Consider the following 27,045-nt stretch of genomic DNA (forward strand, 5'->3'; position numbering starts at 1 on the left):
GAAATGGCAACCCACTCCAGTGTTCTTGTCTGGAGAATCCCAGGGATGGTGGAGCCTGTTAGGCTGCCATCTATGGGGTTGCACAGAGTCGGACATGACTGGAGCGACTTAGCTGTAGCAGCAGCAGCAGCAGTCTTCAAGTTAACACAGTGATCTGTGAGGGATGCTTGCTTTTGTTTGCCTGGGGCTCTGGTATATCAGTTTCACCTCTGGAGGGGCTACAGATTAAACAGTTAAGGTCAGTCATGTGACCACTCCATGCTTATGTGGTTGGTGACTGTCTTCCAGTAATTACACTGGATGCCGTAAGACTTGGATGAGATTCACTGCAGGTGTTGGCAATATTTCATACTTCAAGCATTTTGTGAACGGGGCTTGTAATTATATGTAGCTTATGAGTTGTTATGATGACTATGCTTAGAACAGTGACAGACACTGTTCTAAAAAAAAAAAAAAGCTGTATAAGGGCTGGTTAAAATCACTGCAGATGGTGATTGCAGCCATGAAATTAAGACGCTTACTCCTTGGAAGGAAAGTTATGACCAACCTAGATAGCATATTCAAAAGCAGAGACATTACTTTGCCAACTAAGGTCTGTCTAGTCAAGGCTAGGGTTTTTCCAGTGGTCATGTATGGATGTGAGAGTTGGACTGTGAAGAAAGCTGAGCGCCAACGAAGTCATGCTTTTGAACTGTGTTGTTGGAGAAGACTCTTGAGAGTCCCTTGGACTGCAAGGAGATTCAACCAGTCTATTCTAAAGGAGATCAGCCTTGTGTGTTCTTTGGAAGAAATGATGCTGAAGCTGAAACTCCAGTACTTTGGCCACCTCATGCGAAGGTTGACTCATTGGAAAAGACTCTGATGCTGGGAGGGATTGGAGGCAGGAGGAGAAGAGGACGACAGAGGATGAGATGGCTGGATGGCATCACGGACTCGATGGACGTGAGTCTGAGTGAACTCCGGGAGTTGGTGATGGACAGGGAGGCCTGGCATGCTGCAATTCATGGGGTCGCAAAGAGTCAGACATGACTGAGCGACTGAAGGGAACTAAACTGACTGAAATAAAACTAAAGGGTGAGAACTGGAAAGCCAGAGTGTAGAACTTGAAAACACATATCAAATATCCGATACGGGATGACAAAGTTAAGAGCAAATACCAAAAGGTCAAAAGGCAAAGATGTAGAGCAATAAAGAAATAAACACACAGAGATACATACAAAATATGAAGTAGAAGGAAATTTGATTTGGTTCAGCACACAGATCCCAGTTGAAACAAAAGTGCTAGAAGACCATCTTGTTGGGTTCTGGAGAATCCTATAGAGAAGTAGGATTAGGTATGTGTGCCTGCTCAGTCCCTTCAGTCATGCCCAACTCTTTATGACCCTATGAACTATAGCCTGCCAGTTTCCTCTGTCCATGGGATTCTCCAGGCAAGAATACTGCAGTGTATTGCCATGCCCTCCTCCAGGGAATCTTTTGACCCAGGGATAGAACCTGTCTCCTTTATCTTCTGCATTGCAGGTGAGTTCTTTACCACTGAGCCATTGGGGAAACCCAGGATTAGGTATAGAGCCTGGCAAATAAATCTCTCCTGCCTCTTTCTTACACTTAGTTCTGTAGAATTTTTTTTTTTAAATGAAGCAGTGGAAACACTAGTTGTTTTGGCGAAGGAAGAATGTTGTGCTTCTCCTTATGAAAGGGTAGCATTTTATTTGTTTATTTTTTTACTTTATTTTACTTTACAATACTGTATTTGTTTTGCCATACATCAACATGAATCCGCCATGGGTGTACATGAGTTCCCCATCCTGAACCCCCCTCCCACCTCCCTCCACGTACCATCTCCCTGGGTCATCCCAGTGCACCAGCCCCAAGCATCCTGTATCCTGCATCAAACCTAGACTGGTGATTCATTTCTTACATGATGTTATACATGTTTCAATGCCATTCTCCCAAATCATCCCATCCTCTCCCTCTCCCACAGAGTACAAACTCTGTTCTATACATCTGTGTCTCTTTTGCTGTCTTGCATACAGAGTTAGCATTTTAAATCACAGGGATAGGTTGAATTATTTAATAAATACTGCCAACTCAACTGGCTCTCTATACTTGGAAAAAAATACATTTGGGCTCCTACCTTATACTAATTCTGGAAGAGGAAATGGCAACCCACTCTAGTATTCTTGTCTGGAGAATACCATGGACAGAGGAGCCTGGTGGGCTACAGTCCACGGGGTCACCAAGTGTCAGACACGACTGAAGTGACTGAGAATCACCTTGTACTAAATTATTTCTGTGTGGATAAAGACTTAAAAATAGGGGGAAAAACTCCCAAGGAAATTGGATACACTTCTTTTCATGGGCTGTGAAGTCCATTTGAATCAAGACCAAAAATTCAAAAAATTAAAATAAGGTCAACATAAGACCACATAAATAGTCAGATGGTAAAAAGTACATTTGGGAAGATATTTTCATGTGAATAGTAAAGAAAGTTTTAACATCTATAATTTACAGAGATATTTACAGATTAACAAGGATAAGCAAACGACACAATAGAAAAACTGGGCAAAGAAAGTAACAGGAAATTCACACATGAGTAAGCCCAAATGGTCACTATGTAGAGAAAAAAATTCTCAATCTCATTACTAGTTAGAGAAAATGCAAATTAAATTAACAATAGCATATACTTATCAAATGAGCACAAAGTTAAAACTGTGTACCTGTTGCTGGGGGGCAGGGGGTGGTAGAGGAAGAGTACTCAAATACACAACTAGTGGAAGTGTGAATTATTTCAACTGTTTGGAAAACAATCTGGCAATGTTTCTTAAAATTAAAAATTCTCATCTGATTAAGAAATCTCAATCTAGAAACCTATCGAATGTATATAAATATAAGGATGTATATACAAGGACATTTTTGCAATGTTGGTTATATTAGTCAAAACCTGGAAACAAAGTAAATAACTAAAAATACAGGAAAAATTGAATATATTGTGCTACATCCATACTGAGGAATATTATGCAGTCATAGAAAAGAATAGGTTAAACCTTTACATTGCCTTGTAGAGTATCTGTGAGATATTGCTCAGAAAAGCAAACAAATTTCAGAAGATTGTGTATAATATAAACCCTCTTCAGTAAAATACTTTTAAATACTCCTGTGGATTTTCTTTTCTATGTAGGCTAATTAATCAAGGAGGAGAATAAGAAAGGATATATACCATTTTGTCAATATGAATTACTTAGAGGTAGAGTTTGGGGATGTATGTAGAGGGAGAGGAAGGAGTGGGAAAAAATAGGAAAAAAGCAAAAGGAAGATTGAATTAAAAAAAAATCCATTTATGTGTTTTACCCTATCCTTCCACTTGCATAAGTTTTCATTTTATTTTTTATGTTTACATCTTTATATAAATATGAATGAACTTGAACATCTTTGGAGGTTTTAAAGCTGGTAAGTGACGTGATTTGATTTTCATTTTTAAAGGATCCCTTTAGCTCCTGTGTGAACGATAGATTGTAGGATTAGGTGAAGGCAAAGAAGCCAGTTAGGAGGCAAGTGTAGGGGTTTAGGCAAGAAAAATAATAGGGGCTGCAATTAAGGAGAAAAATAGATAAAGTTATATTTTGGTGATGGAGTCAATAGAATGTACTAATTTGTTGATTGAGAAAAGTGTTTCTTTGTTAAGTGTTTAGGTTGAGCAGGTGGGTTGATTTTGGTGTTATTTACCAAGAAGTGTAAGGCAGGAGGAGAAACAGGTCTTGGGGTAAAGATATAGAGTTCCCTTTTTGGAGTCATCAATGTTGTTGGTTTTTAAAGTTTGGATGAGGAAGTTAGAGGGAGTACAGATAGAGAAGAAAGGAGAAGATGAAAGGAAGAGGTAAGAAAGAGAAGGGAGGAGGTGGGGATTCTCTGGAAAATGCAGAGGGGATCACCTATATTTAGAGATCTAAATGCATGGTGAGTTACTTCAGTTATGTCCAGTTCTTTGCCACCCTAGGGACTGTAGCCCACCAAGCTCCTCTGCCCATGAGATTCTCCAGGCAAGAATACTGGAATGAGTTGTCATGCCCTCCTCCAGGGGATCTTCCCAACCCAGGGGTTGAACTCACATCCCTTAGATCTCCTACACTGGCAGGTGGGTTCTTTACCACTAGCGCCACCTGGGAAACCCTATAGATGATAAGGAACCACCCAAGGCAGCTGGGAAAGGCAGATAGTGAAGAAGAAGGAAAAATGAAGGAAGTGTCTTAGACACCAAAAAGAGAAAAGGAAGAAGGAAGAAGATAATATGGGGCTAAGCTCAAGTAAGAAGTGACCATCAGATTTGGCAACAGTGAGGTCTTTGGTGACCTCTATAAGAATAATTGAATGGGGTAGAGAGAAAGAAATTCTAACTGGACAGGGTTAAAGTGAGATCAGGTGACAAGGAGGTGGAAACAGCACAGAAATCTAATTTTTTCAACAAAATTTTACTGAGAAGGGGAGCAGGAAACTGTTGCTGGAGGAGAACAGAGTCAAGAGCAACCTTTTTAGATGAGAGTGTGTGAGCTAGCTACTGATATCACTGAAGAACGGACCTGAAATACTGTACTGCTCTCTGGAAGAGCAGTATCTTGTTTCCTGTAGAAAAGAAAGTGAAAGTCGCTCAGTTGTGTCTGACTCTTTGCTACCCCGTGGACTTAGTCCATGGAATTCTCCAGGCCAGAATACTGGAGTGGGTAGCCTTTCCTTTCTCCAGGGGATCTTCCCAACCTAAGGATGGAACCTAGGTCTCCTGCATTGCTGGTGGATTTTTTACCAAATGAGCCACAAAAGTAAATCCTATGAAAAGAGGAAATAATGCAACTACTTATATGCTCAGAATAATGCACCTGTTGTTAGCTCTCCTAGGCTGCAGAAATATTTCTGCTGATATACCTGAGCTATTTCGTCACTTTTCTTCTCTCACTCCTTCCTAACCCCCTTCCCCTTGACTTTTTATTCTCCTATTTCCCCAAATATTTTTTGAATATGAGGGAAAGTTTGGGGCAATTGTACAGGGAGCATACCTGTAGCTGCTAAGTAAAGACACAGTGACAAAATTCATACCACAGATTGTGATTTCTGTAGATATTCAGAGATGGGAGACAACATTTTGAGTTGGAGTGGTTAGATAATAGCATCCTAGAATTGATAGTAATAAATCTACAGATTCATGGAATTTAAATCTATAAACCACCTTAATCTTAATTGGTCCTGTTCTTCAAATAACTAAACAGAATCTTGCCCAAGCTAACTACTTATGTAATAGAGTAATTATGCCAGAAATGCAAGCAATATTACTTCCTATATTTTCCAGATGGCTAGCTGATTGTCTTAACAATACTGAATTTGAAATAACATCTTTATCATAAAGGATTGTACTGAATTTGTGATTAATTTGCAAAGGATTGACATAATTAAAATAAAGTTACATGTTTTTCCCCTTATTTATTCTTTTATATTGTTTAACAAGATTTCATATTTTTATTCATATAGACTGTTTATAATTTGTGTTAGTTTCATTCATGTATATCATATAGATTTTGTTGCTATTAAGTGGAGTTTAAAAATAATGTTTATATTTTGTTACTTTTGGTAATTAAGAAAAATATTATTTTTTATATTTTGGTCTGGTAATTGGCCACCTTACAAAACTCTACTGTTGATTCTAATAATTTTTCAACTAAGTCTTTTGAGTATTTTAAGTATACAGAATACTGTCAGTAGGCTTCCCTGGTAGCTTAACGGTAAAGGATCTGCTTGCTAAGGCAGGAGACATGGGTTCAATCCCTAGGTCAGGAAGATCCCCTGGAGAAAGAAATGGTAACCCCTCCAGTATTCTTGCCTAGGAAAACTCATGGATAGCGGAGGCTGGTGGGCTATATTCCACGGTGTCTCAGAAGAGTTGGACATGACTTAGTGTTTTAACAACAACATTATCAGTAAATAATGACCTTTTCCTGCCGGGAGCCAGCATGGGGAATTCTGCCTGTGGCAAAGGTCATGAGGAAGGGGGCCTGACAAATGCAAAGGTGGGATCAGGCCTCAGGGGTCCCCCTGGATTTTCTCGAGCATCTACCCCCCAAACCAGAGTCTGCCTGCTTTACTGCGTTATGCTTTCCACCTACTCTTCTGACATTACATGGGGCTGTCCCCCACCACCTTCCTCTGAAAGGAGTTAACTTGGAGCTCCAGTTAATAAGTCTCCTGGGTGTAACAAGAGTGTTTCAGTCCAAAAACTCCTCTGATGGCTCTCTAGCCTACCTGACAAGTTTGTCTGGCCTCTTACAACCACACGTAATTGTTCACAGCCTCCCAACTGTGAGAGGCACGAGATGTTTTGAACTTTCCAAATACAGAATCTTTTGAGAAGTTAGAAATTATTAGTGGGTTGTTAGAAATATACCAGTAGAGGGTTTCATTGTTGAGCCAATATTTGCTGCTAAGTCTCCATAGCCCTTGTCCCTTGTATACATTAATTGATATAACTGGCATATGGGAAAAATAAGTAGTAATCTTTGACATTAATCACCTTAGACCTTAGGCTAGTAAATTTTTTTCTTGATTACAGCCCACTGCACCTTTGCCCTATAGGAATGCAACTTTATCTGGTGCCTTCGGAGGTTGGCGCCTGGTTTAAGAAAAATCACCCTTGGAAAAAATAAGTTTTCTGGTTGACTGACCATTATCAGAAAGAAAGGGTCATAAAATGTTAGCAGGCCCCCTGGCCAGAAGATGATGTAAAACTACCTAAGACCTTTGTATGCATGCATAAAGAGTGCCTGGTCTCGATAAAGTTCAGGCCTGTTGACCCCGCATGACTTTGTATTATCCATTGATTTCTATGTATAACCTGAAGTATAAGAGCTTTCCTGAAAAATAAAGAGTTGGACCAGTTCCTGGAAAGACTGGTTTCCCCGTGTCGTCTTTTCTCTCGCTCTCCTTTTCAGGCTGAATTCCAGTCTGGAACACAGAGGCTTGCAGTGTCTACTAATTTTGCCTGGGCTTCTAAGACCTGAACGGGGAGGCGCTTTGCGTCTCCACTCCTTCTGCGGCCTCACGTAGATGGTGCAAGTCTCTTGTCTTGAGACTTTATCGGCTTCTTGTGTAAACCAAGGAAATACAGCCTCTTTTCTCTATTATTTTATCCACTACATTATTCTTCCCTAATCTCTCTTTATATCTCTGAATAAATAATCTTATCAGATTGCTGACACCGTCCCCGCTTCAAATTATCCTGGATCCACCGAGGCTGGACCCCAGCATTTTCCTTCATTCTTTTCAATGTACATATATTACTTCCTTTCCTTTTTCTAATTGCATTGGAATAGACTTCTAGTAGAATATTTGATTCAGTCCTTTAATTAATTTACAATATATTATTTCCTGTAGAAATACTTAATACCTTAAATTGATTAATTAGTTATTCACTGTGACTTTCTTTCATAATCTTTGATTTCTCTGATCTCAAGGTTATTCCAAGTTTTTGTTGGAAAACTCACTTTCTTGGATACCAGTATTTTTACCTCCAGGGAGTTATTTGTCAGCAACTGTTATGCTGAGATTTTGCTCTTTGCAAATCTCTAGTTTTTATCTTCCCAAAACTCCTCACTCTTTTGGTGGCAACATTTCTGTCATTATAAGACACATTGTTCTTTTTGTTTTCTGTCATTTTAGTGAAATTTGAGGAGAGAGAGGGATAAATTCTCACTATTATTCAGCAATTTTGCTTTGGAAGTTAGGCTAGAAACACTTTGAAGGAATAAGTAATAAAATTTGGTGAATGGTTAGATAATGGCAAAGGAGGGGTCAAAATTGACCTTAATATATGGTGGCTAGGTGAGTCTGAGAATGGGAATACCATGAATTAAAACCATGGAAAGAGACTAGAATCAAGATCAGAAATGATGCCTACTAATTTTTCCAGTAGTCATGTATGGATGTGAGAGTTGGACTGTGAAGAAAACTGAGCACAGAAGAATTGATGCTTTTGAACTGTGGTGTTGGAGAAGACTCTTGAGAGTCCCTTGGACTGCAAGGAGATCCAACCAGTCCATTCTAAAGGAGATCAGTCCTGGGTGTTCTTTGGAAGGAATGATGCTAAAGCTGAAACTCCAGTACTTTGGCCACCTCATGTGAACAGTTAACTCATTGGAAAAGACTCTGATGCTGGGAGGGATTAGGGGCAGGAGGAAAAGGGGACGACAGAGGATGAGATGGCTGGATGGCATCACCGACTTGATGGACATGAGTTTGAGTGAACTCCGGGAGTTGGTGATGGACAGGGAGGCCTGGAGTGCTGCGATTCATGGGGTTGCAGAGTCGGACATGACTGAGTGACTGAACTGAACTGAAATGATCCTTTAAAAAATTGCTTCAGAATGAACTCAGACACCCACCCTTAGCATATAATATTTGTTTAACAAGGTGTGTATAGCTGGATGATGTAGAACCATCCTTTGAGCGAATAGTAACTTTAGGCTTGGGGTGTATTTATGAGAGTTTCCCCAGTAACAGTCATATAATTCCTATTTTTAAGAGGCTCAGACTCTTGGCACACCCTGTAGGAAAAGGGTTGTTAGGTATTTGACCTGAAACCAAATGACAAGTTTCAGAAACTTGCTTAGTTTCTCACTAACTTATGTTAGTGGGCATTATCAACCCCTGCCCCTGCAACCATGTCTGCAGACATCCTGCCCTGAGCATCTAATATTTATTTCTTCTTTCCTTATGTTCCAATTGTATGAAAGAAAGCTAGTCCATCAGTAAGTTTTGTAAGTTTTCTTCATACCATTTGAAATATGAATAATGTCTCTGTAATATTGGTTGCATTTTTGATAAACCTTGGATCTTCTGAGTTCCTTCATGTTAGAAACTTAATGCACAATGATTTTCATTTAATGTATCAGATTAACACTTTTCTCAGTAGCTTATACTGTAGAGTACACAAAACTTTTCTGATAAGTTTTGAGGGGCATGAAACTGAATAAACACTAACCCAATTTTTACTCAACCTGAGACATTTCTAATCTGTATTAGACGGAACAGAAATCCTGAATATTATCCTTCACTTTGTTACCTTTTAAAAATCACATACTTCTAAGTCTGATGAATTCCATAGATAATCTGTCATTTGGTAGACTGCAAGAAGAGTCATAAGCATAAAGGTGTATATGCTCACACCAGGTTTAGGTTAGCTCAGCTGAATATTTGTTATTTGACAAATGCTATAGTTATATAATGACCAAAGATGCTCTCTGCTCTTGGATACTCTGGTAAGTGGTTTGATGTATAAGTTTGGCTGATCTGTTTCTTATGGATCATCTTAGATACCTTACACATACCAGGTATCATTTTGGTCATCTATAATCCACTGCATTTATATGTGAAAACTACATGGGAGTTGCTTAAACATTTTGGAATATATGACTGGTCATATGAAATGTGATGTAATCTGAAGTGCACTTGAAATTTTATAATGTTCACATGCTCATTAATTATAGGGCAATACATCATAAAGAAGATGCAGGTATTGCAGTATAACTTTAGGTAAAATAACCTCTTTGTGCCTCAGTTTCTTCATACAGAAAATGAGAATGCCAGGAGAATTAAATAAGTTAATATGTAAAGTGCTTAGACCAGTACTGACAATTAGTAAAGCTAATTTTTGTTGTTAAGGTACTGCCTCACTCCTAAATTTTGGAATTTATATTCACTATAGTGGGGCATTATATCTGCTGGGGAGCTACAAAAAGTAAGAAATTACAGATATTTCTCAAGTTTCCCACTGGAAAACCATATATTTAAAACATGAAAATGTTCTGTATGAAGGAACATTTATTCTCAGTAGTAAAAAATTAAAGACTGTCATTCATAATAAAGCAACATCTCTCTTTATTCCTTTTCTTCTCTTAGAGTGAATCATCACAAGAATTATTTAGTGGAAATCAGAAGAAAAACAGGCTGTGTACGTTGTAATTGTGACTAATAGCTAAGTGTGATGAATGTTCAGAATTCCATTTGGTACATTCTATCTCCATTTGGTTATCACTAGTGTTGTACTTACGGATGTTGTGTATATGGTAACACTTATAATACAAAGAACATTGGATTAAATGAAAATAGAGAGAAAGGCATGTAAAAGTAGGCATCCTGACCCATGTAAATGAAAAAAGTATGAGAAATATTTGGTGATTGTCTTAATACAGGTAGTTAGACACTGGGAATGAGGGCTGCAAAAGAAGCCTGAAACAAGATGTCAGGACATCTTCATGTTTGATTAACCAAGATGATATAACAATAGATCAGACTGATAGTTTTGGAATATTCATTTGTGAAGTAAACATAGGTTAATTTATTTGAATATCTTGATTTGAATTTATAGCATAAAAGGTGAATTTCTTAGTATAGGCATATTTGGAGTTATTTTAAAGTTATACATTAGCTTTGTTATATACTTATTATCTATTAATGGTACTCACTTTAGCCCTTATTCTAATTCTAAGGGCTTACAGATTAATAGAACTTCTGCTAAGATTATGACATATTTAACCTTCAGTTCAGTTCAGTCACTCAGTCGTGTCCGACTCTTTGCGACTCCATGGACTGCAGCACGCCAGGCCTCCCTGTCCATCACCAACTCACGGTGTTCACTCAGACTCACGTCCATCGAGTCCGTGATGCCATCCAGCCATCTCATCCTCGGTCGTCCCCTTCTCCTCCTGCCCTCAATCCCTCCCAGCATCAAAGTCTTTTCCAATGAGTCAACTCTTCTCATGAGGTGGCCAAAGTACTGGAGTTTCAGCTTTAGCATCATATCCTTCCAAAGAACACTCAGGGCTGATCTGCTTCAGAATGGACTGGTTGGATCTCCTTGCAGTCCAAGGGACTCTCAGGAGTCTTCTCCAACACCACAGTTCAAAAGCATCAATTCTTCAGCGCTCAGCTTTCTTCACAGTCCAACTCTCACATCCATATATGACCACAGGAAAAACCATAGCCTTGACTAGACGGACCTTTGTTGGCAAAGTAATGTCTCTGCTTTTCAATATGCTATCTAGGTTGGTCATAACTTTTCTTCTAAGGAGTAAGCGTCTTTTATGTCATGTCAAGAACATTCCCATGGTATTGTATCTGTGTTTGCCATCTCATTGTTAGTTGAAGAAACTGAGTTGTGGGGAGATGAAATAACTTGTCTTAAGTCATACAGCTAGTAAATGGTTAAACTTAGAATTGAACAAGGACTCTGAGTCCAAAACCTATTTATTAATCAGTGAGTTATATTGATTACTTCCATGTCATTTCCTTCTTTATCATAAAGCTAAATTAAAAGCAGGAATTTTCTTTCATTTTCTAATATGCTAACTCTTAGTATAATGGTAAAAGTATACCAAAACTCTTAAAGTCTTTAGATTTATTAGAAACTGGGAGGTACTGAAATTCCTTAGAAAAACTACAAGCTTTTGTCAGAGAGAGTTAGGTCTAAAAATGTGTTGTCAAGAATCTGCTCAGGAAAATGGGAGATGAATGATGCCACCACTACTCTTGCAGAATTTGGTTTGGTTGATAAAATTATTTGAGTTAAAGTGGCATCTATGATAAAGGAAGCTAATGTTAAAGGGGCAGTCAAGACTCTTCATTGGGTTTAACTTATAACAAAATATTGGAGAAGGAAATGGCAACCCACTCCAGTATTCTTGCCTGGAGAATCCCATGGACAGAGGAGCCTGACAGGCTACAGTCTATGGGGTCGCAAGAGTCAGACACGACTGAGCGACTAAGCACAGCCCAGCACACATAACAAAACATACTCTTAAATAGACATTAATGTTTACATACACTGAGATTTAACAAGAAGATCTTTATTTGGGGTTGTATGTTCTTTTCTACACTGACTATTCCTCTTCCTTGAATAACTGTTTAAATTAGAAGCAGAAACAACATGTCCTTTATCAGGTATCTTGGATATGGAATGTTTCATTCATTTAATTTTTAATACATTAAAAACTTTCTTTGAGTGTCTATCACAAAGTAGGTGTTAGGTGTTCTCAAAATATGTCTTTTATATTTTTTCTCCCATGCATGTTTTCTAACTGACTTTCTGAAAGGACTGATTATCTTCATGTAGAAATGAGGTATGGCAAGAAATAATATAAAATTATAAATCATCTTCAACTTGGAAGGTGACTGCTAGGATTCAGGCATTTAAAGGAGGATAGCATTTAAAAAAAAAAAACAATGCTAAGAAAAGAATTTCAACTTACCAAAGATACTATCTTATTATTTAAGTCCATATATTCTTGTGAATATGGTTTTGCAAACTTGCTGTCATAGTCAATATTATTGACTTTAAAGCTGATATGATGGTAAAAATATGTCTTTCCTGAGAAGGAGAAAAAAGAAAAAACAGTTTTCATTTTGCTCATTGTATAACTGCTTTCATTCCTAAGAAAAATCTTGTGAAATAGAATACTTGACATTTAAATAGTATTAGTTCCTAGTGATTGTTGAAATAACTTTGCATATTAAATTATAACCTTGCCAAAGAATGTAAGTCATATTTTAGCATTCTAATAAAATTCTTCATATGAGTGACTGCAGTTAATTATTTTAAAAGATCTTTCTTATACACTCACTAATAGTAAAAAAGAAAACAGCAAAGTAAAATGAGATATCATTTTTCTTGAATTGTATTGGCAAATGTGACAAAAATAATAATACTCAAACTGGAGTGCCTATACTTAGATAAAAAGATTTTAAGCTAAAAATAGTATTGAATAATAAGAGAAAAAGAAGATCATAACGTAATAATATATGTAATGATAAAAGGGGTAAATTCATTAAGAAGACAAAAAAATTTTAAATACATATGTACCCAACATCAGAGCATCTATTGGGAACGCATGTACACCCGTGGTGGATTCATGTCAATGTATGGCAAAACCAATACAGAATTGTAAAGTAAAATAAAAAATAAATTAAAAAAATAAAATAAAAAGCACTTTCCATTAAAAAAATAAATAAATACATTAAGTAAATACTGATAGATCTGAAGGGAGAAATAGACAATGATATAATAATAGTGTGTGTGTGTGTGTATTTAGTCACTTAAGTTGCATCCAACTGTTTGCGACCCTGTGGACTAGAGCCCCCCAGGTTTCTCTGTCCATGGGATTCTCCAGGCAAGAATATTAGAGTGGGTTGCCATGCCCTTCTCCAGGGGATCTTCATGACCCAGGGATCAAACCCTCTTCTCCTTCATCCTGCACTGCAGGATTCTTTGCAGTCAGATTCTTTGCCCACTGAGCCATTGGGGAAGCCCCAAAGTTACCAGAAGGTAGAAAACAACAAAATCAGAGCAGAAATAATGTGAAGCAAAGATCAAGGTTTCTTGAAACCTTAAACAAAATTTCAACAAAATTTAGCTAGACTGAGAAAAAGAGAGAAGAGTCAAAACCAGAAATTAAGGAGAAAACTTTGCAAATGATACTACAGAAATACAAAGGATCATGAGACTACTATGAACAATTATGCACCAAAAAGTTGATTAACCTAGAAGAGATAGATAAATTTTTAGAAACATACAACCTGCCAAGACTGAATCATGAAGAAACAGAAAATCTAAAAGGACCAACAATGGTTAGGAGTTTGAACCAATAATCAGAAACCTCCCCAAAGAGAAAAACCCAGGGCTAGATTGTTTCTCCAATGAATTCTACCAAACATTTAAGGAATTAATGTCAATCTTTCTCAAAATCATCTAAAAAATAGAAGTGAAAAGAACACTTCTAAATTCATTTTGTTGTTGTTTAGTTGCTAAGTCATGTCTGACTCTGCAACCCCATGGATTGTAGCCTGCCAGGCTCCTCTGTTTTGCTATCTCCCAAGTAGGAATACTGGAGTGGGCTTTCATTTCCTTCTCCAGGAGATATTTCGACCCAGGAATTGAGCTGAAGTCTTCTGCATTGGCAGGTGAATTCTTTACCACTGAGCCACCAGGGAAGCTCAAACTCACTTTACAAGGCCAGTATTACCCTAATAGCAAAACCAGATTAGGACACTGCAATAAAATCCCTAAGGAATATGGTACAAAAATCCTCAACAAAATGATAGCAGACTGAATTTAACTATTAATACATGTTAAAAGGATCATACATCATAATAGAGATGTATCCCTGGAATTGAAGGATAGTTCAATATACACAAACCAATAAATTTGATATACCATATTAATAGAACGACAGATAAAAATCACTGATCATTCTCAATTGAGGCAGAAAAAGCATTTGACAAAATATAACCTTTCACATTATAAAAACCTAAGGGAGCAAGCCTCAACATAATGAAGGTGATACATGACAAATCCACGGTCAGCACGATAATCAAGGATGTAAGGTTGAAAGGTCAGGAACAAGATAAGGGTACCCACTCTCACTACTCCTATTTGACATAGTTCTAGAAATCCTAGCCAGAGAAATCAGGTAAGAGAAAGAAATAAAAGGCATCCAAATTAGAAAGGAAGAAGGAAAACTGTGATTGCACATGGATCAGCTTATATACAGAAAGTCCTATAGACTCTGCCAAAAAACTGTTAGAACTAATTGAGTCAGTAAAGTTGTTGGATACAAAATCAGTTGTGTTTCTATACACTAACAATGAAACATCTGAAATACTGTATAAGCATATTGTGATAATCATTTTATATAATATATAAGTATATAGTAGTAACCATTTTACAATATATAAGTATATCAAATCAACTTGTTATATACCTTCAACTGACATTAATGTCATATGTCAATTATATTTAAGTAAAGCTGGCAAAAGAAAGTTTCAAAGGAACATAGTATTTTTGTCATTATATATTTTTATTCATAAATACTGTATGACTTCTTAATTTTCCATTAGGATATCAGGGTTGAACATCTAGGCCATTAAGATAGTATTAGGCTTTATTAATGAGTTGAACTACTAAAAAAATATTAAACACTAGAAAGGAAAGCCATTCCCTAGGTCTGTTATCCTGTTAGAGCTCTGAATCCTGAATTAGAAGATAAAGTGGTAAATTGAGTGCCACTGTTGGCATTCAAAGGAACTATCAGACTATTATATTAAAAGATTAGCTTCTGTCCTTCAAATGTAACCTAGACCTTAAGCAAGAAAAATTATGGATTATGATCTAAGTATTATTTTGATTGGTTTTTCCTTCCTAGAAGAGTCACATTTTTCAGTTTCCAGGTCACATTCTGGGCTAGGGTTAAGAGCTTCAGGGAGGACTATTATCCTGACCAGTTTTTCTCTCTGCGTCTTTACTTATTTTTGTTTGATTTCCAAGTGGTTTTTAAAACTGAGATATAATTGACATACAACATTATATTAGTTTCATGTGTGGTGGTGGTAGTTTAGTCACTAAGTCATGTCTGACTCGTGACCCCATAGACTATAGCCCACCAGGCTCCTCTGTCCATAGGATTTTCCAGGCAAGAATACTGGAATGGGTTGCCATTTCCTTCTCCAGGGAATCTTCCCAACTCAGGGCTCGAACTCAGCTCTCCTACACTGCAGGCAGATTCTTTACCAACTGAGCTACCAGAGTTTCATGTGTACAACATAATGACTCAATATATGTACATATTGAAAATGATCACCATAATAAGTCTAGTTAACATCCTTCCAAGTGATTTTTATGCATATTAAAGCTTGAAAAGCAGGGTTTAATAAGTGGCTCTAAGCCCGCACTTTCAATTAAGATCACATGTGGACTTTGAAGAACTATCATTCTTTGTGTCTTCTCCCACAGATCTGTTTATTGGACTCGGTGGGAACATGAATGTTGTTTTAATTAAGAGCTCTAGATGATTCTGAGGCCGGGATTAAGTATCTGGGCTCCCGAGCATATTTATGAGGGTTGGATTCAGCCTTTGGTCCTAGGGTAGATAACAGGGTCTGTTCTGCATGGGTTTGGTAGAGGCAGAGTGGTGCAGCACACATTAGTCATTGTGTAGCAAAATTTGGGACATTTGTGGGAAGGGAGTGTCCTCAAAGACAGAGAAGAAGCTCAAAATTTGTTCTTCATGTAGGAGTCATCTTTCCTGAATCTCTCCTGAGACAGGGAAGGGTAGACATTGCTGAATTTCCAGGCCCTTCTGCCTGTGGCCATGGTGGTAGCCGGTAAGGGTCTGTGCTGAAGCTTTTAAAGGCATATTCTGAAGATGCTGCTTTGATTTCTCCACATTATTTCACTTGAGGAAGAAACCTCGAGGAGGAAGCGGAAGAGGAAGACATAGCAGGTTCTCAGGTAAATATCCTGTTAGGGGCTATGTTCTCCTTACTTCTTGAAATGCCACGGTTTTGCAACTGAAAAATTTTACTTTTGTACCTCTGGTGTTCCTGCCTAACAAGTTTTTTCAACTTATTTTCTTCTTTCCTGTGATAGTCAAGTTTAAGTCTTTATACTACGTCTTTCCTATATCCCAAATTCTTCTTTTCTTTCTCTGTTCAGATTTCTGACGGGCCTTTAGCAATTCCCATCACAAATTAATGACTTGCAACTACAGAAAATTTTCCCTTTGTGCTAGATCACTTGGGAAGTTAGTGATAGCTAAAATTCCTATGTGGGATGAAGAGGGGGCCTGGGATTATCAGTGAAGGGAAATGTAGTGTTTAGTTCCTACATGGATGCTCCATCAGTTCTCTGTAGACCAAGATTAAGAAAATGCACTTCTAGAGAGGATGGCATTAATGGTCCAGAATAACATAGACTTTTCTAAAAAAGAAGAGTAATTATGAGACACAGCCTCTCTAGAATATGGGAGTTCTATGTGGCTTGACATTTGAATAAGACTGATGTTTTTTATGATTAGATTTAGATTATGATTTGCTTATTTTTCTGCCAATAAATATCACAACCATTATATGTCCTTCAGCAAATATTAGGCACCTGATATCAGTTTGTCCCATTAGAGCTGATGTTATTCATTTGATCCATGTGCCAGATTTCTCCCCAACTGTTGTATCTTTCCAAAACTACTGAGAAGTAATAAAAAAAAAAATGCTATTAAGGAAATAGATTTATGTTGAATTTTCTACTTGTTCTGTGATAAATAGAACTCTTTCTGTGGTCAGGACCATACATATATTGTGGGCTTATAATTTAACTGATAACAGCATTTGTGTACTTGTCCTTGAATTTTCCACCCCTAGCTCTTTCTCACACATGGTGACTCATTTGCTCAAAACTGGATTCCAGTGGCCACCAATTGCTCCCATTTTTGGCTGCTATTATCTTAAAAAAATGAATCACCTGAAATACTACCAGCTTGGTCTTTGGTTTTGTTCTCAATGTTTAGGACTTGTTAAAAGTAGTTCTCTAGACTAGGATCTAGAGGTCAAAGAAATACTTTTTTCCAAAGCCTACTAGTTAACATTAAACTTAGCCCTGAAAAGAAAGTCTAGGAAAAGTATCTCATATATTTACTAATATCATTTTGTTCTTTGCTAAGGAGCAAAAACAAAAACAAAGAAAATAAACTTCAATTCAAGAAGGAATGATTTTTGCCTTGACTCTGTTTTCCCTTTCTTTTCCTGTTCCTTGAAAGTGAGACTGCTATTTTTGGATTAACAGTTTCCATTTACAGTTGGCACGGGAATACTTGAAATTTCCTGAATTACCAGTAGTGAGAAAACCAGCCAGACAGATTAACATTCTCCATGCATATTCCGAAACTTCCCTGGAAGTCTCATCTGCTCATTTCCTCATCAATTACTCATAGCCTAGCCTAGATAGAATTTTAAATTCCCAAGGAAGACATTATGTGCTACTTCTTGATATTCTACCTTCTCTTTTTCTATAGCAATATAGTTTGTGATTTTTAACTGAGGAGATTCTATCCAGAAATAAAAATCTATATTTTTCTGCCCCTGTTTATTCCATCTGGGAGTGATGGAGTGCACTTAGGTTCTGACAAATGGGATGAAAGGGAAAATGGTATGTGCAGCTCCTGAGATGTTTTCTTATTGATAGAAAGCATGCTCATCTTCTTCCTACTCTGCCTTCTGTCTGGCTGGAATGAGAACTTAATGGTCAGAACTGACACCATCACTTTGAACATTAAGATCTGGACAATGGTAGCATAGCAAGATTGAAGGAGACTGGGTCCCTGAAATCTTGAAGTGACAGACTGAACCTGAGTCACTGACCTCCAAACTTATTTGTACCTTATTTGTACCTCTGAATCTTATAGTATATCTGTCTCCTTCCAGATCAGTAGTTCTGACTTTGGCCGAACATTAGAACCATCTGGGGAGCTTTTAAAGTTAGAATTTCCATTCCACACAGCATTTTTGAGTGGGGCTTTTGTATTAGTATTCTTTTAAAAAGCTTTCCAGGTGATTCTAAGGTGCAGTCAGGGCTAAAATTTATTACTCTAGATCAGGGATGAGCAAACTATGAAATTTAGACTGCTGTTGAGTTTTGTATGGCCTATGAGCTATGACTCATAGACTATTTTCTTGGGCTCCAAAATCACTGTGGATGGTGACTGCAGCCATGAAATTAAAAGGCACTTGCTCCTTGGAAGAGAAGCAAAATGGCAAATCTAGACAGCGTATTAAAAAGCAGAGATATTACTTTGCCTACAAAAGTCCCTATAGTCAAAGATATGGTTTTTACAGTAGTCAGATACAGATGTGAGAGCTGGACAGTAAAAAAGGCTGAGTGCTGAAGAACTGATGCTTTTGAACCATGGTGCTGGAGAAGACTCTTGAGAGTCCCTTGGACAGCAAGAAGATCAAAGCAGTCAATCAGAAAGGAAATCAACCCTGAATATTCATTGGAAGGACTGATGCTGAAGCTCTAATATTTTGGCCACCTGATTCTATGAGCTGACTCATTAGAAAAGATATTGATGCTGGGAAGGATTGAAGGCAGGTGGAGAAGGGGACAACAGAGGATGAGATGGTTGGATGGCATTCATACTAATTTCTCCCATGAATAGTTTCTTCTGGGCCCACTGAAATTATCTGAATTTAATTGTTTTAGAATAAACTGCAAGTGGTGATTATGCATATAATATGCATATCATATGCATATAATGTATAAAATATGTGTATTATATATACATTGGGCTACCCCTGATGGCTCAGATGGTAAAGAATCTGCCTGCAGTGCAGGAGACCTGGGTTCAATCCCTGGATCAGGAAAATCCCCTGGAGCAGGAAATGGCTAACCACGGCAATATTCTTGCCTGGAGAATTCCATGGACAGAGTAGCCTGGTGGGCTACAGTCCATGGGGTCACAAAAAGTCAGACATGACTGAGCAACTAACACTTTCACTTTCATATATATATTATAGACAACATGATGTATATATTTGTACTATATACACATGCATATAGACTGGTATTTCATAGGAAAATTTTGATTTAATTCTTTAGTATTAAAAAGTCTTACAGTCACTATAAATACAAAACAGGATCTTGATTCAGAAAGTAAGATATCCAGGTCCATTTAATAATCAAAATTTGAACTTAATTTAAAATTGAGATAGTTTAATTCTCAACCTCTTTACCCACTAAGTCTGGCTATTCCTCCCTTTCCACTTAATTTACAGGATTTGGACCCCTGTAGGTGCCTACTTGAATGGTTGAGAATTTGGCATCTAGCTCTTGTGCTCTAGGAACTTAGTTTGTATTTAAAATTAACTTCTTTCTAGTTTGTTTTTTTTTTCCTGAATTTTGACATTCAATTTTCTACTCATTACTGGTGATGTTTCAACTACAGTTCCTTTACACGAACAAATGTAATAATTCTTTACTTATTCCTTAGCATTTAAGTAGCTGGAGATACTTCCCATTCTTCAACTGAAGATCTAATTACTCCTCCAGGTGGCCTCTTGAAAAGGACAGAAGGTGATGGGGCTTTTTTCTAGGGTGGTCTATATCTGCTTCACAGGAAACATTTTATGCATTATTTGTCTCAAAGACTAGTTGTTCAAATGGCCCAAGGGTACTGTCTTCTCTTCACTCAGCTCAACAAGCACCACGTCTCTTGCCTTTTAGAATGTCCTCATGTGAGTCAGAGTCCAGTCCACTCTCTTCTTGGATCTGCAAGTCTTCTTAGGGTTGCATTGGTCTCTTTCAAAGTCCTTCTCTCAGCTTGATGTAAAGGGAAATACATCAAGTATTCTTCATATATCAGGGTGGTTGTAGTTGTATGGGAAATTACAGTGCACCTATCTCTAAAGATAACCTATTCAAATATCCTTTCCTATCTCCAGTTTCTGGCCCTTTTACACACTTGATGAAAGGCAATGTCTGTCTCGAGTGAGCACCTCTTACTCAAAAGTTTACGGGCATATACTATGACTATGACTCTTGTTTTGGCTGTGGTAGCAGCTGACATTATAACCTACCTAATGATAGTGTTCACACAATTGTGTCTGTCTCTGGAAGATGAAACAGATGGTAGTAAAACACATAGTTACTGAGGAGATGGCCTCTTTATTCCATTACACACAACTCAATTTCTCTTTATCCAAGTTCTTGTCCTCTTATAAACTGAAATGAGTGTTTATTTAGCCAGAAAGCCTCTTTCTAAATGTATTAAAAAAAATACTACTATGATTTACAGCAGTTGTTCCCATCCTGTAAGCCATGAATTATACAGGGCAGGGGTAAGTTGGCAGTAGAGATGATTCTGGGGAAAAAAAATATATATGTATATATACCAGGCATTTTTTCTATACTTAATAAAAAACAATTCTTATACATATATATGTCATTTTCAAACATATATAGATGTAATTAAGCAGGTTAACTAAAAGCATTACTAAATTTATATTGTTTATGCCTTTTTTAATTCAAGAAATATTTATTTTCTTGAGGGAATGTAGGAAAAAAATTTTCCCTATAAAAAGTCCTCATTCTTAAAAAGGTTAGGAAAGAGGGGGTTAAAGACAGTAACAAGAATAGAACAGAAAACTTGGCACAGAAAGCTATTTTTAAGAAAAACAACCTGGAAGTAAAGCATTAGTAACTGAGCTGTGTCCTACTCTTTGTGACCCCATGGATTGTAGCCCTCCAGGCTCCTCTGTCCATGGGATTCTCTAGGCAAGAATACTGTAGTGGCTTGCCATGCCCTCCTCCAGGGGATCTTCCTAACCCAGGGATCAAACTTGTGTCTCCTGCTTTGCACACAGATTCTTTACCATCTGAGCCACCAGGAAAGCTCCCAGGATGACTCCCCATTTTTTTCTATAGTATGCAAAATATAGAAAAATATTGTTCTGACCTTTGAAATTTTATTCCTCAATAATAGGGAAAATTCTACTTTTTAGTAAGAATTTTATGAGAAGAAAACTTAATACAGAGAAAAAATAAATTACAGGCCTTGGGATAAGAAAGCCTAGAATCCCATGTTATAGACTTCTGTTTATTTGTTAATTCACTGAATTTCTCTTCAGAAAGTTCTATGTTCAGCAAAGGTAGGGACTATGACTACTTGATTCAATAATACATTGAATTGAGAACATCAATCTTTACCCAGAGACCACCACATCAAATGTTTGGATGCAAAATGCCCTAAGCCAAAGTTTGCTAAAGAACAATCTCATTAAATGTTATTAACCACAAGAAATTCTGTTTGTCTAGTAATCTTATCGGACTGCTTTCCTTCCCTCATTCTCAAAATTCCTAATTTTCCCAACAATGGAACCAATAATTCTGTATGATCAGAAAGTCAGACATATTGAGTACTCACCATAAGTGACAAAACAAACAATGAGTCCGATGACTAGTATGGCGATGACCATCGTTAAGATACCCAGGGTAATTTTTCCACACCTTATGATTTTCATTTTTGTGTTTGAATCCATTCTTTTGAGCAGTAAGGATAGGGAAGCAAGTGTTAATATGAGCAAAATATAAGATACTTTCAGAAATAAACATGGACTTTGATGTAAAATGTAAAAGTGCACTGTTTTACATTAATTATGGACTCAGTGGACTGCTGAGCTTGTGTGTGTGTGTGTGTGTGTGAAGTACCTCAGTTGTGTCCAACTCTTTGCGACCCCATGGACTGTAGCCTGCAAGGCTCCACTGTCCATGGGATTCTCCAGGCAAGAATACTGGAGTGGGTTGCCATTTCCTTCTCCAGAGGGTCTTCCCAACCTAAGGATCAAACCCAGGTCTCCTGCATTGCAGGCAGACACTTTATGCTCTGAGCCACCAGGGAAGCTGAGCTTCGGGAACAATATGTAAAACTAGTGAATTAATATTGACCTGCTTATTTTTCAGCACATATGAATAATGTATTACTAAAATCAACCTTACTTCATTCAGCAAATATTTATAGATAGCCTACTAAGCATAGTTGTAGGAATAAAAATCTCTTTCCTTATGAAGATTACATTTTACTAAAGGGATATAGACAACAAATAGAGTATGTTTAATAAATAGAATGCATACTGGTAAAAAAGGTAATAAGTACTGTAGGAAAAGCAGAGCTACGTCAGGAATGTGAATGAGGGGGAAAGTGGTAAGAGTAATTCTTATTGGTACCAGCGTCCAGGTCATATAAGGACTGTGGGTCATTGTAATAATTTTTTTTCCCCTTTGAGTTAAGTGTGAACTTTGGAAGTCTTTGAATGGAAGACTATGATGATTTGGCCTAATTTCTTAATGAGATCCCTCTGACTGCTTTGTGGAAAGTAAATTATACATGGCAAGGGTGGAAGCAGAGTGACAAGATAAGAAATGATAATAATTGGGGCACAATATGATGTTGACTTGGACCAGAATGCTGGAGGTGGGGAAAATGAAAAGGATTTGAGTTGGATATATTCTGAATACAGAGTTGATAGAAGTTCCCGATGAACTGGTGGAGTGGATGGAAAAGACATGGGAAATATTGTTTCCAGTTCTTTAGTTTGAGGGCTTGAGGGAGGGAGTTGTCTACATCTGAGACGGGAAGGCTATTTGAGAAGGTTTTTGAGATGATGATTATTTCAGTTTTAAGATGTTCACTAGTCAATCCAAGTGAAGATGCAGGTGGGATATACAAGTCTGGAGATTTGAATAGAGGTCTGGGCTGGTGATATATATTTGGCACTCCTCAACATAGAGATTAGGCTCTGGGACCAGATGGCATTATCAAAGGAGCTAGTGTAACTAGAGAAAAAGATCAAGAGATGATCACTGGGACACTCCCATTTTAAGAGATCAGGGAGAAGAGGAAGACCAAGCAAAGGAGACTGAGAGGAAGCCACCAATGCCAGTAGGAGGAAAACCAAGAAAATTGATGTCCTGGGAGCCAAAAGAAGTGTATCAAGGATTGCGTAGGGGATCAACTGTGTCAGACGATTGCCAATGGCTCATAAAATTGATGAGTGCTGAAAATTCATCATTGATTTACTATTATGAGGTTATTGGTGACCTTGATGCAAGAAATTTTAGGAATAGAAGAGGTATGATAGTAGCTAGAGATGGTTTGAGAGAGAATGGAAGTAGAGGAACTAGAGACAATAAGCACTGACCACACTTTCAAAGATTTTGCTGAAAAAGGGGGTAAAGATATGGGAATATACACATGGTGAAGAAAACAGGATCAAGAAAAGCCTTATTTTGTTATGGAAAATTTAAATATATACATACAAGTATAGAAAATAGTTTAATAAAACTCAGTTTATCAATTGCATATATTTAAAAACATTTTGTAATTTTTCATCTATTTTTCTGAAGTATTAGTTGTTACAGAAAGCAATAATTATAGAAAATAATTGCATCATGACATTAACAATGGAAAAGTAATTTAACATTTTTTCTATCTAAAAAATAAGGGCATTTAAAAATGATCATCATTTCTAATAAAATTAGTAATAATTTAAAAATATACTGTAATATCAAGTTCATATTCCTCAAGATATATTTTACATTTTTTTGTTGTTGAACAAAAATCAGATCAAAACCCTCACATTGCATTTGTTTATTATTTTGCTTACATCTCATTTAATGTAGAATACCTTTCATATCCTGCTTTCCTTTTTAAATTTTTTGTGACATTGACTTATTGAAGGTACTGGGTCAGTTGTGCTGTAGAATGTTCTACCTAAGAAATTAAAGCACTTCATATTTATATTGATAATATAATATACATTTAATTTATATTATATATTTCATATTTTATATATACCCACATGTATAATATTCCAGGTATGCTTGTATGTGTGAAAGACATTGCTGATATATGTCATTGAAATATATACATTAAAATGACTTTACTAAATTTTCATTACTTTAAAAGCATTCATTTTAATTTGATTTTTAATTTGTAAATAGAGTCAAGTATCTATCAGAAATTTATTTTTTAGTTAGTTAACAGTCATTCTCTGAAAGGTAATATTCCTTGGAGAAATATTTACTAGATCCTTGGAAGAGATAAATGTCCAAATTTTAAGTTTTTTAGATATTTCTTTTTACTTAAAAAGAAAGCTCATTTTGACTATTTAAATATTGTTTGTCAAAATTATGTTTGCATCCTGCACATAAAATTAATAACTCAATATTTCTAAAGAAATATGATAGTCATGAACTCTTTTGGTCCATAATAAAATAAAAAAACCATAAGGATACCTGACTATGTAAAAGTTTAGAAGAAAACACTTTTCAGTTGGACCAATTCCCTTACTGAGTTTAGAAGAGTATATGACACAGTTTTTGGAAAAGGAAAAGACTAAAGCACATGGTAAAACCTTGGTAACTTAAATTCCTGTAGATGAGTATGTTATCCTAAAGCATTCTCTTCCATACCGAAAGGTATATGTCTATATGGTTTCCTTAATACAGGTTACCATGGAATAAGCCTCAATGAAAATGTGATAAATGGAGTGTGAAATTTGATGTGGCAAATACTTAGAATATATTTTCTATTTATCTCAGCTGTGTTCTTAAAACTATATTGAACTATATAAAGACATTGCTTTGTGAATCAAAAAATTTGAATATTGCCAATTTTATAATAATCCAACCTATAGATACATGTACATTTCATTAATTTTTCCTCCTTCTTTGTCTATAAGTTTACAAAAAAGTGATTCTTTTGTGAACAAGAACTTGTTTACTAGGAAGATTGTTTGGCTTCAAACTTCTCTTCAATGTAAAGTTTCTAGAATGAGAGATGCATGGTCTTTTGGAGTTGGCAGGGAATTTGCAAATCATCCATTGCTGTTTCATTATTAAAAATGTGGAAATTGAAGGACAATATTTTCTTTTAGAACCTTCTGAATCTAGGGAAGATAAGCATTCTAGGTAGGTAGAGATTTCTTCTTTGATTATTAGCAGTGTATTTAGTGATAAGCTTAGAGTTTGGATTAAGATTCTTTCCTGATCTTCAGAAAGAAAATTAAATTATATAGGACACTTCAACTTGGAACTCTCACTAATCTTCCAGCCAAAATCTGAGCTCACTGTAGTGATCAAGACTTAATTATCTTGATTCACAAATGTAAAATTATGGTTAGTTAATAAAAATTTAAAGGCAAATGAACTTTATTTCTGTTATTATCTGAGTTTTCAAAGATGAAGATGGGTTTTATTGACTTGGAAAGTAGTTATCTTCTGTTTGAATGTTTTGTTTGTATGTGTGTGTGTGTGGGTATTCCTAAATTCAAAAGACAAATTAAGCCTTGCCACCATTCAGATTCTTTAAAGTATTCTCTAGAAACAATGTGAGACATATTAAATTCCACTTTCTTAAAGTGTTATTATATGAAGTGTCTGTTGCAAAATAGACTATCAACAGAAATTGGGTCTTAGGTGGGAGGGGGCATGAGAAATAGAAAAACATTTTGATTTCAACAACATGCTTATTTCTCCTGAGTTTTATTTATTCACCAAGTGTATCTTGAATCCTCATTGGAAAAGACCCTGATGATGGGAAAGATTGACGGCAGAAGGAGAAGGGGTGACAGAAGGTGAGATGGTTGGATGGCATCACTGACTCAATGGACATGAGATTGAGCAAACTCCAAGAGATAGTGAAAGACAGGGATGCCTGGTATGCTGCATTCCATGGGATCGCAAAGAGTTGGACATGACTTAGCAACTCAACAACAACAACAATTTTTAAGCCACTCAGGTGTAATAATGGTATTGAAGGTGATTTATCAATTTCAGAAAATGTGACTTAACTGGTGAGTTTTACTTAAAAATTGTTTCCTTGAAGGGATGAAATCAGGGTGTGTCTGTACATTATTTCTCATATATTGTTAATGGAGCATAAGGAACTGAGCAAGTTAACATGAACATAAAATATATTACTTAGAGCCAAGACCAAACATTTTTACTAGACTTTTTGTCAATTAAGTCATAGGGATTAGCAGTCACAATTTAATGGAAAAGACTTCAGGAGTTCTCTTATAGTTACATTAAATATTAATGTGAATGCATAAAGTGACCAATTATTAATTAAGTTACATTCTGACCTCTATTAAACTGTTCACCTAGAATCTAGATGTTGTCAAGATGTGAAAGCCAGAAAACTTTTTTAAAAATCTGGATCAGGCCTAATGGACTTGTTAAGGCATGCATTTTGGAGTAACAGAAAAGACTATAATATGTGTGAGAACATTTATCTTTGTGTGCTAATCAAAACTTATCTGTCCATTTGTGTGTGCCATGGAACCAGTCAGCACATTTTTTTGACTTTTGGGCTAATTGCTATCTAAGCATATGGTGTTGCTAATCAAAAAAATAAATAAATAAATAAATAAAATCTCCTTCTGTTCTTGTTTCTATCTAAAATATTAAATCATACCAGTAAAAATGTATAGCAATGAAGCACTTTATATTTCAGTGATCAAAAATTGACTTAAACTTTTATCTATCACTTCCTATAGGTAAAATAGCATATTATAAATATGAACATTAATGTCTCTGTAGCAACACATACCGTTAAAAAAAATATATATATATATATAAAACTATCTTGTGATCTTTCAGTTTTCAAAGTGAAGTTATCTTAAAAAGTA

At 36.4% G+C, this 27,045-nt stretch overlaps 1 protein-coding gene across 1 annotated transcript in view; it reads right to left on the reverse strand.

Annotated features, from left to right (window-relative positions):
• Positions 1–27,045, reverse strand: part of LOC120862179 (transmembrane protease serine 11C-like) — a 66,129-nt gene that overhangs the window by 38,732 nt on the left and 352 nt on the right. Inside the window, exons 2-3 of the mRNA XM_040238295.1 lie at positions 21,780–21,895; positions 12,285–12,403 (exon numbers count right to left, since the gene is read on the reverse strand). Coding sequence (XP_040094229.1) covers positions 12,285–12,403; positions 21,780–21,895 — 235 coding nt within the window. The remainder of the gene's footprint in view (positions 1–12,284; positions 12,404–21,779; positions 21,896–27,045) is intronic.

The sequence above is a fragment of the Oryx dammah genome, unplaced genomic scaffold, assembly GCF_014754425.2.
Source record: "Oryx dammah isolate SB20612 unplaced genomic scaffold, SCBI_Odam_1.1 HiC_scaffold_3, whole genome shotgun sequence".
Classification (NCBI taxonomy): domain Eukaryota; kingdom Metazoa; phylum Chordata; class Mammalia; order Artiodactyla; family Bovidae; genus Oryx; species Oryx dammah.